This window comes from Glandiceps talaboti, chromosome 14 (assembly GCF_964340395.1).
Source record: "Glandiceps talaboti chromosome 14, keGlaTala1.1, whole genome shotgun sequence".
Classification (NCBI taxonomy): Eukaryota; Metazoa; Hemichordata; class Enteropneusta; family Spengelidae; genus Glandiceps; species Glandiceps talaboti.
The window spans coordinates 9,140,633-9,154,830 of record NC_135562.1 but is presented as its reverse complement, the minus strand read 5'-3'; the positions used below and the strand labels follow the sequence as shown (position 1 = coordinate 9,154,830).

Genomic DNA, 14,198 nt, shown 5'->3' with positions numbered 1-14,198 from the left:
TCTTACAGACAATACAACTGATTCGGCAGTAACGGACAATACAACTGATTCAGCTGTAACGGACAACACAACTACTCTAGTTGAAACAGCCACCACAACTGCTTCAGCTGTAACAGACAATACAACGGTTTCGGCTTTAACAGATAATACAACCGATTCGGCTGTAACGGACAACACAACAGCTTCAGCTGTAACAGACAATACAACGGTTTCGGCTTTAACAGATAATACAACCGATTCGGTTGTAACAGCCACCACAACTGCTTCAGCTGTAACAGACAATACAACGGTTTCGGCTCTTACAGACAATACAACTGACTCGGCAGTAACGGACAATACAACTGATTCAGCTGTAACGGACAACACAACTACTCTAGTTGTAACAGCCACCACAACTGCTTCAGCTGTAACAGACAATACAACGGTTTCGGCTTTAACAGATAATACAACCGATTCGGCTGTAACAGCCACCACAACTGCTTCAGCTGTAACAGACAATACAACGGTTTCGGCTTTAACAGATAATACAACCGATTCGGCTGTAACAGCCACCACAACTGCTTCAGCTGTAACAGACAATACAACGGTTTCGGCTCTTACAGACAATACAACTGATTCGGCAGTAATGGACAATACAACTGATTCAGCTGTAACGGACAACACAACTACTCTAGTTGAAACAGCCACCACAACTGCTTCAGCTGTAACAGACAATACAACGGTTTCGGCTTTAACAGATAATACAACCGATTCGGCTGTAACGGACAACACAACAGCTTCAGCTGTAACAGACAATACAACGGTTTCGGCTTTAACAGATAATACAACCGATTCGGCTGTAACAGCCACCACAACTGCTTCAGCTGTAACAGACAATACAACGGTTTCGGCTCTTACAGACAATACAACTGATTCGGCAGTAACGGACAATACAACTGATTCAGCTGTAACGGACAACACAACTACTCTAGTTGAAACAAACACCACAACTGCTTCAGCTGTAACAGACAATACAACGGTTTCGGCTTTAACAGATAATACAACCGATTCGGGTGTAACAGCCACCACAACTGCTTCAGCTGTAACAGACAATACAACGGTTTCGGCTTTAACAGATAATGCAACCGATTCGGCTGTAACAGCCACCACAACTGCTTCAGCTGTAACAGACAATACAACGGTTTCGGCTCTTACAGACAATACAACTGATTCGGCAGTAACGGACAATACAACTGATTCAGCTGTAACGGACAACACAACTACTCTAGTTGAAACAGCCACCACAACTGCTTCAGCTGTAACAGACAATACAACGGTTTCGGCTTTAACAGATAATACAACCGATTCGGCTGTAACGGACAACACAACAGCTTCAGCTGTAACAGACAATACAACGGTTTCGGCTTTAACAGATAATACAACCGATTCGGCTGTAACAGCCACCACAACTGCTTCAGCTGTAACAGACAATACAACGGTTTCGGCTCTTACAGACAATACAACTGATTCGGCAGTAACGGACAATACAACTGATTCAGGTGTAACGGACAACACAACTACTCTAGTTGAAACAGCCACCACAACTGCTTCAGCTGTAACAGACAATACAACGGTTTCGGCTCTTACAGACAATACAACTGATTCGGCAGTAACGGACAATACAACTGATTCAGCTGTAACGGACAACACAACTACTCTAGTTGAAACAAACACCACAACTGCTTCAGCTGTAACAGACAATACAACGGTTTCGGCTTTAACAGATAATACAACCGATTCGGGTGTAACAGCCACCACAACTGCTTCAGCTGTAACAGACAATACAACGGTTTCGGCTTTAACAGATAATGCAACCGATTCGGCTGTAACAGCCACCACAACTGCTTCAGCTGTAACAGACAATACAACGGTTTCGGCTCTTACAGACAATACAACTGATTCGGCAGTAACGGACAATACAACTGATTCAGCTGTAACGGACAACACAACTACTCTAGTTGAAACAGCCACCACAACTGCTTCAGCTGTAACAGACAATACAACGGTTTCGGCTTTAACAGATAATACAACCGATTCGGCTGTAACGGACAACACAACAGCTTCAGCTGTAACAGACAATACAACGGTTTCGGCTTTAACAGATAATACAACCGATTCGGCTGTAACAGCCACCACAACTGCTTCAGCTGTAACAGACAATACAACGGTTTCGGCTCTTACAGACAATACAACTGATTCGGCAGTAACGGACAATACAACTGATTCAGCTGTAACGGACAACACAACTACTCTAGTTGTAACAGCCACCACAACTGCTTCAGCTGTAACAGACAATACAACGGTTTCGGCTTTAACAGATAATACAACCGATTCGGCTGTAACAGCCACCACAACTGCTTCAGCTGTAACAGACAATACAACGGTTTCGGCTCTTACAGACAATACAACTGATTCGGCAGTAACGGACAATACAACTGATTCAGCTGTAACGGACAACACAACTACTCTAGTTGAAACAAACACCACAACTGCTTCAGCTGTAACAGACAATACAACGGTTTCGGCTTTAACAGATAATACAACCGATTCGGGTGTAACAGCCACCACAACTGCTTCAGCTGTAACAGACAATACAACGGTTTCGGCTTTAACAGATAATGCAACCGATTCGGCTGTAACAGCCACCACAACTGCTTCAGCTGTAACAGACAATACAACGGTTTCGGCTCTTACAGACAATACAACTGATTCGGCAGTAACGGACAATACAACTGATTCAGCTGTAACGGACAACACAACTACTCTAGTTGAAACAGCCACCACAACTGCTTCAGCTGTAACAGACAATACAACGGTTTCGGCTTTAACAGATAATACAACCGATTCGGCTGTAACGGACAACACAACAGCTTCAGCTGTAACAGACAATACAACGGTTTCGGCTTTAACAGATAATACAACCGATTCGGCTGTAACAGCCACCACAACTGCTTCAGCTGTAACAGACAATACAACGGTTTCGGCTCTTACAGACAATACAACTGACTCGGCAGTAACGGACAATACAACTGATTCAGCTGTAACGGACAACACAACTACTCTAGTTGAAACAGCCACCACAACTGCTTCAGCTGTAACAGACAATACAACGGTTTCGGCTTTAACAGATAATACAACCGATTCGGCTGTAACAGCCACCACAACTGCTTCAGCTGTAACAGACAATACAACGGTTTCGGCTTTAACAGATAATACAACCGATTCGGCTGTAACAGCCACCACAACTGCTTCAGCTGTAACAGACAATACAACGGTTTCGGCTTTAACAGATAATACAACCGATTCGGCTGTAACGGACAACACAACAGCTTCAGCTGTAACAGACAATACAACGGTTTCGGCTTTAACAGATAATACAACCGATTCGGCTGTAACAGCCACCACAACTGCTTCAGCTGTAACAGACAATACAACGGTTTCGGCTCTTACAGACAATACAACTGATTCGGCAGTAACGGACAATACAACTGATTCAGCTGTAACGGACAACACAACTACTCTAGTTGAAACAAACACCACAACTGCTTCAGCTGTAACAGACAATACAACGGTTTCGGCTTTAACAGATAATACAACCGATTCGGGTGTAACAGCCACCACAACTGCTTCAGCTGTAACAGACAATACAACGGTTTCGGCTTTAACAGATAATGCAACCGATTCGGCTGTAACAGCCACCACAACTGCTTCAGCTGTAACAGACAATACAACGGTTTCGGCTCTTACAGACAATACAACTGATTCGGCAGTAACGGACAATACAACTGATTCAGCTGTAACGGACAACACAACTACTCTAGTTGTAACAGCCACCACAACTGCTTCAGCTGTAACAGACAATACAACGGTTTCGGCTTTAACAGATAATACAACCGATTCGGCTGTAACGGACAACACAACAGCTTCAGCTGTAACAGACAATACAACGGTTTCGGCTTTAACAGATAATACAACCGATTCGGCTGTAACAGCCACCACAACTGCTTCAGCTGTAACAGACAATACAACGGTTTCGGCTCTTACAGACAATACAACTGACTCGGCAGTAACGGACAATACAACTGATTCAGCTGTAACGGACAACACAACTACTCTAGTTGTAACAGCCACCACAACTGCTTCAGCTGTAACAGACAATACAACGGTTTCGGCTTTAACAGATAATACAACCGATTCGGCTGTAACAGCCACCACAACTGCTTCAGCTGTAACAGACAATACAACGGTTTCGGCTTTAACAGATAATACAACCGATTCGGCTGTAACAGCCACCACAACTGCTTCAGCTGTAACAGACAATACAACGGTTTCGGCTCTTACAGACAATACAACTGATTCGGCAGTAATGGACAATACAACTGATTCAGCTGTAACGGACAACACAACTACTCTAGTTGAAACAGCCACCACAACTGCTTCAGCTGTAACAGACAATACAACGGTTTCGGCTTTAACAGATAATACAACCGATTCGGCTGTAACGGACAACACAACAGCTTCAGCTGTAACAGACAATACAACGGTTTCGGCTTTAACAGATAATACAACCGATTCGGCTGTAACAGCCACCACAACTGCTTCAGCTGTAACAGACAATACAACGGTTTCGGCTCTTACAGACAATACAACTGATTCGGCAGTAACGGACAATACAACTGATTCAGCTGTAACGGACAACACAACTACTCTAGTTGAAACAAACACCACAACTGCTTCAGCTGTAACAGACAATACAACGGTTTCGGCTTTAACAGATAATACAACCGATTCGGGTGTAACAGCCACCACAACTGCTTCAGCTGTAACAGACAATACAACGGTTTCGGCTTTAACAGATAATGCAACCGATTCGGCTGTAACAGCCACCACAACTGCTTCAGCTGTAACAGACAATACAACGGTTTCGGCTCTTACAGACAATACAACTGATTCGGCAGTAACGGACAATACAACTGATTCAGCTGTAACGGACAACACAACTACTCTAGTTGAAACAGCCACCACAACTGCTTCAGCTGTAACAGACAATACAACGGTTTCGGCTTTAACAGATAATACAACCGATTCGGCTGTAACGGACAACACAACAGCTTCAGCTGTAACAGACAATACAACGGTTTCGGCTTTAACAGATAATACAACCGATTCGGCTGTAACAGCCACCACAACTGCTTCAGCTGTAACAGACAATACAACGGTTTCGGCTCTTACAGACAATACAACTGATTCGGCAGTAACGGACAATACAACTGATTCAGCTGTAACGGACAACACAACTACTCTAGTTGAAACAGCCACCACAACTGCTTCAGCTGTAACAGACAATACAACGGTTTCGGCTCTTACAGACAATACAACTGATTCGGCAGTAACGGACAATACAACTGATTCAGCTGTAACGGACAACACAACTACTCTAGTTGAAACAAACACCACAACTGCTTCAGCTGTAACAGACAATACAACGGTTTCGGCTTTAACAGATAATACAACCGATTCGGGTGTAACAGCCACCACAACTGCTTCAGCTGTAACAGACAATACAACGGTTTCGGCTTTAACAGATAATGCAACCGATTCGGCTGTAACAGCCACCACAACTGCTTCAGCTGTAACAGACAATACAACGGTTTCGGCTCTTACAGACAATACAACTGATTCGGCAGTAACGGACAATACAACTGATTCAGCTGTAACGGACAACACAACTACTCTAGTTGAAACAGCCACCACAACTGCTTCAGCTGTAACAGACAATACAACGGTTTCGGCTTTAACAGATAATACAACCGATTCGGCTGTAACGGACAACACAACAGCTTCAGCTGTAACAGACAATACAACGGTTTCGGCTTTAACAGATAATACAACCGATTCGGCTGTAACAGCCACCACAACTGCTTCAGCTGTAACAGACAATACAACGGTTTCGGCTCTTACAGACAATACAACTGATTCGGCAGTAACGGACAATACAACTGATTCAGCTGTAACGGACAACACAACTACTCTAGTTGTAACAGCCACCACAACTGCTTCAGCTGTAACAGACAATACAACGGTTTCGGCTTTAACAGATAATACAACCGATTCGGCTGTAACAGCCACCACAACTGCTTCAGCTGTAACAGACAATACAACGGTTTCGGCTCTTACAGACAATACAACTGATTCGGCAGTAACGGACAATACAACTGATTCAGCTGTAACGGACAACACAACTACTCTAGTTGAAACAAACACCACAACTGCTTCAGCTGTAACAGACAATACAACGGTTTCGGCTTTAACAGATAATACAACCGATTCGGGTGTAACAGCCACCACAACTGCTTCAGCTGTAACAGACAATACAACGGTTTCGGCTTTAACAGATAATGCAACCGATTCGGCTGTAACAGCCACCACAACTGCTTCAGCTGTAACAGACAATACAACGGTTTCGGCTCTTACAGACAATACAACTGATTCGGCAGTAACGGACAATACAACTGATTCAGCTGTAACAGACAATACAACTGATTCGGCAGTAACGGACAATACAACTGATTCAGCTGTAACGGACAACACAACTACTCTAGTTGAAACAGCCACCACAACTGCTTCAGCTGTAACAGACAATACAACGGTTTCGGCTTTAACAGATAATACAACCGATTCGGCTGTAACGGACAACACAACAGCTTCAGCTGTAACAGACAATACAACGGTTTCGGCTTTAACAGATAATACAACCGATTCGGCTGTAACAGCCACCACAACTGCTTCAGCTGTAACAGACAATACAACGGTTTCGGCTCTTACAGACAATACAACTGATTCGGCAGTAACGGACAATACAACTGATTCAGCTGTAACGGACAACACAACTACTCTAGTTGAAACAGCCACCACAACTGCTTCAGCTGTAACAGACAATACAACGGTTTCGGCTCTTACAGACAATACAACTGATTCGGCAGTAACGGACAATACAACTGATTCAGCTGTAACGGACAACACAACTACTCTAGTTGAAACAAACACCACAACTGCTTCAGCTGTAACAGACAATACAACGGTTTCGGCTTTAACAGATAATACAACCGATTCGGGTGTAACAGCCACCACAACTGCTTCAGCTGTAACAGACAATACAACGGTTTCGGCTTTAACAGATAATGCAACCGATTCGGCTGTAACAGCCACCACAACTGCTTCAGCTGTAACAGACAATACAACGGTTTCGGCTCTTACAGACAATACAACTGATTCGGCAGTAACGGACAATACAACTGATTCAGCTGTAACGGACAACACAACTACTCTAGTTGAAACAGCCACCACAACTGCTTCAGCTGTAACAGACAATACAACGGTTTCGGCTTTAACAGATAATACAACCGATTCGGCTGTAACGGACAACACAACAGCTTCAGCTGTAACAGACAATACAACGGTTTCGGCTTTAACAGATAATACAACCGATTCGGCTGTAACAGCCACCACAACTGCTTCAGCTGTAACAGACAATACAACGGTTTCGGCTCTTACAGACAATACAACTGATTCGGCAGTAACGGACAATACAACTGATTCAGCTGTAACGGACAACACAACTACTCTAGTTGTAACAGCCACCACAACTGCTTCAGCTGTAACAGACAATACAACGGTTTCGGCTTTAACAGATAATACAACCGATTCGGCTGTAACAGCCACCACAACTGCTTCAGCTGTAACAGACAATACAACGGTTTCGGCTCTTACAGACAATACAACTGATTCGGCAGTAACGGACAATACAACTGATTCAGCTGTAACGGACAACACAACTACTCTAGTTGAAACAAACACCACAACTGCTTCAGCTGTAACAGACAATACAACGGTTTCGGCTTTAACAGATAATACAACCGATTCGGGTGTAACAGCCACCACAACTGCTTCAGCTGTAACAGACAATACAACGGTTTCGGCTTTAACAGATAATGCAACCGATTCGGCTGTAACAGCCACCACAACTGCTTCAGCTGTAACAGACAATACAACGGTTTCGGCTCTTACAGACAATACAACTGATTCGGCAGTAACGGACAATACAACTGATTCAGCTGTAACGGACAACACAACTACTCTAGTTGAAACAGCCACCACAACTGCTTCAGCTGTAACAGACAATACAACGGTTTCGGCTTTAACAGATAATACAACCGATTCGGCTGTAACGGACAACACAACAGCTTCAGCTGTAACAGACAATACAACGGTTTCGGCTTTAACAGATAATACAACCGATTCGGCTGTAACAGCCACCACAACTGCTTCAGCTGTAACAGACAATACAACGGTTTCGGCTCTTACAGACAATACAACTGATTCGGCAGTAACGGACAATACAACTGATTCAGCTGTAACGGACAACACAACTACTCTAGTTGTAACAGCCACCACAACTGCTTCAGCTGTAACAGACAATACAACGGTTTCGGCTTTAACAGATAATACAACCGATTCGGCTGTAACAGCCACCACAACTGCTTCAGCTGTAACAGACAATACAACGGTTTCGGCTTTAACAGATAATACAACCGATTCGGCTGTAACAGCCACCACAACTGCTTCAGCTGTAACAGACAATACAACGGTTTCGGCTCTTACAGACAATACAACTGATTCGGCAGTAACGGACAATACAACTGATTCAGCTGTAACGGACAACACAACTACTCTAGTTGAAACAGCCACCACAACTGCTTCAGCTGTAACAGACAATACAACGGTTTCGGCTTTAACAGATAATACAACCGATTCGGCTGTAACGGACAACACAACAGCTTCAGCTGTAACAGACAATACAACGGTTTCGGCTTTAACAGATAATACAACCGATTCGGCTGTAACAGCCACCACAACTGCTTCAGCTGTAACAGACAATACAACGGTTTCGGCTCTTACAGACAATACAACTGATTCGGCAGTAACGGACAATACAACTGATTCAGCTGTAACGGACAACACAACTACTCTAGTTGAAACAAACACCACAACTGCTTCAGCTGTAACAGACAATACAACGGTTTCGGCTTTAACAGATAATACAACCGATTCGGGTGTAACAGCCACCACAACTGCTTCAGCTGTAACAGACAATACAACGGTTTCGGCTTTAACAGATAATGCAACCGATTCGGCTGTAACAGCCACCACAACTGCTTCAGCTGTAACAGACAATACAACGGTTTCGGCTCTTACAGACAATACAACTGATTCGGCAGTAACGGACAATACAACTGATTCAGCTGTAACGGACAACACAACTACTCTAGTTGAAACAGCCACCACAACTGCTTCAGCTGTAACAGACAATACAACGGTTTCGGCTTTAACAGATAATACAACCGATTCGGCTGTAACGGACAACACAACAGCTTCAGCTGTAACAGACAATACAACGGTTTCGGCTTTAACAGATAATACAACCGATTCGGCTGTAACAGCCACCACAACTGCTTCAGCTGTAACAGACAATACAACGGTTTCGGCTCTTACAGACAATACAACTGATTCGGCAGTAACGGACAATACAACTGATTCAGCTGTAACGGACAACACAACTACTCTAGTTGAAACAGCCACCACAACTGCTTCAGCTGTAACAGACAATACAACGGTTTCGGCTTTAACAGATAATACAACCGATTCGGCTGTAACAGCCACCACAACTGCTTCAGCTGTAACAGACAATACAACGGTTTCGGCTCTTACAGACAATACAACTGATTCGGCAGTAACGGACAATACAACTGATTCAGCTGTAACGGACAACACAACTACTCTAGTTGAAACAGCCACCACAACTGCTTCAGCTGTAACAGACAATACAACGGTTTCGGCTTTAACAGATAATACAACTGATTCAGCTGTAACGGACAACACAACTACTCTAGTTGAAACAGCCACCACAACTGCTTCAGCTGTAACAGACAATACAACGGTTTCGGCTTTAACAGATAATACAACCGATTCGGCTGTAACAGCCACCACAACTGCTTCAGCTGTAACAGACAATACAACGGTTTCGGCTCTTACAGACAATACAACTGATTCGGCAGTAACGGACAATACAACTGATTCAGCTGTAACGGACAACACAACTACTCTAGTTGAAACAGCCACCACAACTGCTTCAGCTGTAACAGACAATACAACGGTTTCGGCTTTAACAGATAATACAACTGATTCGGCTGTAACGGACAACACAACAGCTTCAGCTGTAACGGACAATACACCTACTTCAGCTCTAACAGACAATACAACTGTTTCAAGTGTAAAGGACAATGTAACAAACCCTGTTGTGTCAGGAACCCCAACAGACCCAGGTAAATTCTTACTCACATTGTTTTTCATGCCAGACAGTAATAATTTCATATCGGTTGTTATCCGATATATTCTTTCTTTTTATATGAATGTGTTTTAATAACTTTACAAATTGGTTCAGAAATTGGTAACGTTAGAATACGGAAATATTCCAGTGCGCTTTTGAAACTGAAACATTAGATTAGAATAGTTTATTAAGCAAAACGACTATAAGTCGATTAGGATTGTACTTTGCTGTTGTTAAAATAGCAAAGACAACTAATAGGACAATTCAAAATGCATACATGTATGGTATACAGATATACAGTACAGTACAATACGATATGAAATCATGATAAAATACACGAAACAGAAAAGGCCTTATAAAAATCTCAATCTGTAAAATGCTTAGGTAAAATTCTGAACATACAGTTCTTGATCTGACTGATCTAAAATGTTTCCTCGGGGGAAGCAGTACGAAAAGGTTATGGATTTGGTGTGATATGTCTGTATTTGCCAGATAAACAAGCATAATACAGGTACAGTTACTCAATAGAGGGTAAATCACTGCCAATGACTGTGGGCAGCAGTTATAAGTCTTATGACTATTTTCTCAAGGCTGGTCTTTTTCTGTTGCGTGGCACTGCCATATCAAACACTAATGGAGACAGTTAGCACACTTTTAACTACGGCTGTATATAAACGTAGTGATGTTACTTTTTCATCTCCACACTTAGCTGACAGATCATGTAACTATACTCGAATTACTCTCATTATCTCAACTTGTACTCAGGATCACTTGGATTTTTGGGAATAAGCTAGCAGACATCATGCAGATTTATGTTCACGCTGAAGAATACACTAGAACCTTGGCAAGGCACTTAGCCACTGCTCCGTTCATTCGACTCCCTGGAAGAGCCTCCTTCTTCTGCTCTAAGTGTAAACTACCTGTTATTCCCATTAGTGTCCAAATTTACATAACGCATGTGTATGGCTGAATAATCAAAGCAAACCATATTAAGTCTTGAGGAGTAGTGGCCATACCCTGAAATTTACTAAAATTATGAATATGTCATCTGTGACACTGATACACCTGACCAGTACTAACACAAAATTTTTGAGTTATCTCACAAAGAACGTTAATGCTGTCGTATGTTTTTGACAATTGCAGTTGCAATACTTTTCCTATTTGAATTTGAAATTGACAATCGACGAAATTAAAGCCGTCTACCATTTCGACAGTTTGACTATTGATTTTTAAATGGTTCAGTATCCGTTGTTTTAGTCAACAACTATCTATTTTGTGGGAGGTTTAATTCGAGATTATTACTTTAGCACCAGTCAACCAAACAGCCCACCGCAGCCCTAAAAGCTAGTTCCACCAGCGTTTGTCATTAGCCAGTCAACAGTGGTATCACCGGTCCAGCAAACTTGAGTAACTTTACTGACTCGTCTAGATCATAATTTATACAAGTCATTCGTTAACAGAGAACACAAAGGGTGACAGAACGCATCATTGTGGTGCATGAGTATTTAAAGTGGCCATATGGATGAGGGTTAGGTATTTATTTTGGATTTTTAATTTATAAAACAACTTTATCATGGCTTCCTACTTCACAAAGCAACGTCAGAGACAGAGACAGAAGACATTGTTTGTTATTCAATACAGTAACATTGTAAAAGATTAATAAATGGGTAAAATGTTTGTTATTGTACGTACAATAACAAACTTTTTACACATATTTTAGCTTTTTGCAAATGTATTGAGTTACAAACGTAGATTTGGCCTATGTTGTTTCACTTTGGTTCTAGTGTGCTAAGTTGCACTAGATCGAGTATTCATTAAGTCGTAGTATATACGTAAATATACACAACGAGATATGACATAAATAGATAGTGACGTCAATGTGTTTGGTGCCAATTTCGACACACAGGATGTCACGGTGTAGAAAACGAATCAATTTTGAATTCTGTTGCCTTTCATGTTGTCAACACAGTCCTCATTGTCTGATTTGATACAAGTGACGTAGGTAATGACTTATATCGCCGAAGGCACATGGCCCCAAAACGATCCATCATCCACCCTACTAAGAAGTGGTATAAGAGAGTAGATACAAAAGACCACTAAAGACATGTAGCCGTCACTTGGTTTTGTAAGCTCATTTTCCGATGTCTATTGTATTGTACACCCTCCCTGGGGGGGGGGGGGGTACCTGAGACATTGGCCAGTTATTTGCCGAAAACAAGAGAATTGCGAAACGGGTTGATTTTTGGAACCGGGACGGAACATCCCTCTCAAAAATTCATTCGAGCATTCTCCCCTCATCTTCGCTTTTACATATTTGCAGCTAGTTTTTTGATAAGCTGTATATATCTTGGTATTCGACTCCCGTAGGAAGGTTAACGAGGATGTGCCGCCCGGGCCGAATGGTTCACTTTTTAACGAAAAAGTTCCTACGGTGGGTCCATTTTTCTAAAAAATATCCCTGAGTATGGGGTTGGTGATATATAGTGTACATATTCCATGCTTAAAAATCTTATCAAATTCTCGAGTGGAAGGTAAAATCGCCATCAAAAGGCGAAATCGTGTCCGCTGAGCGGCTAGCAATGTCCATCGAGCGCGAGCGTACTAAGCATGGTGTGGAAGACGTTCCCGGGTTATGACCTTTCTAACGCTCCAACACCGGAATACCCTATTAATAGGTATTAGTAATTTATTCGCCGAAAAACCGTCCAGAGAATTGCAAAACGAGCAGGTTTTTGGAATCTGGGCGGAACACTGCTCAAAAATTCATACGAGTACCCCCCCCCCCCCACTCACCTCCACCCCGGTTTCGCTTTTACATATTTGTAGCTCGTTTTATGAAGCTTTATATCTCGAACCTGAACATTGCCGGCGCATGCGCTCTGTTGCTTGACTCAATGCATGTGTGAGATGACTATTGTAGCTGGTGATACCCTAGGGCTACTCGACTAAATTCAAAGGTGGCCCCCAGACAACTTTGTTCAGCAATATTTGGCATTATAGTCTACTGTCTGTCACAAATTACTTCGAAAAATCGTGGCTGACATACATTTTGTAAACACAGGAATCGACAACAAATACTGAAACAAGTAGTGATTACTAGATTCGCTTAACTCGATACATATGAGCAGACATTCGAAACTGTAAACTAAGTATGGACAAATATATACTTTGGGTTTACGTTGCATTTTATCTTTTCAACAGTAAACATGGGTGATACCAACACTACTAGCTCTACATCGACAAGTAGTTTAATGGGAACGACACCATCATTGGCTAACCAAGTAGGAACAACCTCCCCAACACCTTCGAGTAACAATACACTTACTACGTTGTTAACAAGTGTGATGGCGCTGTCCACTACTCTCTGGTATAGCATCACGACATCTTCTGCATCGTCGACAAGCGGGAATGATTGGGCGACGACGACGGCAACGGCAACAACTGTCGAATCTACTACAGTCACATGTACTTGGCAGGCTTGGGGTTCGTGCAGTGCTTCTTGTGGACCAAGTGGTAGTCGAGAAAGACACTGCATGATAGGGTCATCAGTCGAAGATTCAAAAACAGAACCGTGCAATAGATTATGTTACAATGATGGTACTCTAACCGAGTCTTACTGCATTTGCCCACACAATTGGCAAGGCACGTGCTGTAACCTTGGATCATCAACAGGTAAGATAAAGGCCTGCCGTTTTTCTACATTTACATTCTCAACGTTGTATATCAAGTTGGTCATGACTCGTGACCTAGAATAAGACTCTGAACCTTGATA

At 42.6% G+C, this 14,198-nt stretch overlaps 1 protein-coding gene across 1 annotated transcript in view; it reads left to right on the top strand.

Annotated features, from left to right (window-relative positions):
* Positions 1–14,198, top strand: part of LOC144445218 (uncharacterized) — a 43,280-nt gene that overhangs the window by 14,347 nt on the left and 14,735 nt on the right. The window contains exons 4-5 of the mRNA XM_078134760.1: positions 10,134–10,421; positions 13,628–14,098. Of these exons, the coding sequence (XP_077990886.1) occupies positions 10,134–10,421; positions 13,628–14,098 (759 nt within the window). The remainder of the gene's footprint in view (positions 1–10,133; positions 10,422–13,627; positions 14,099–14,198) is intronic.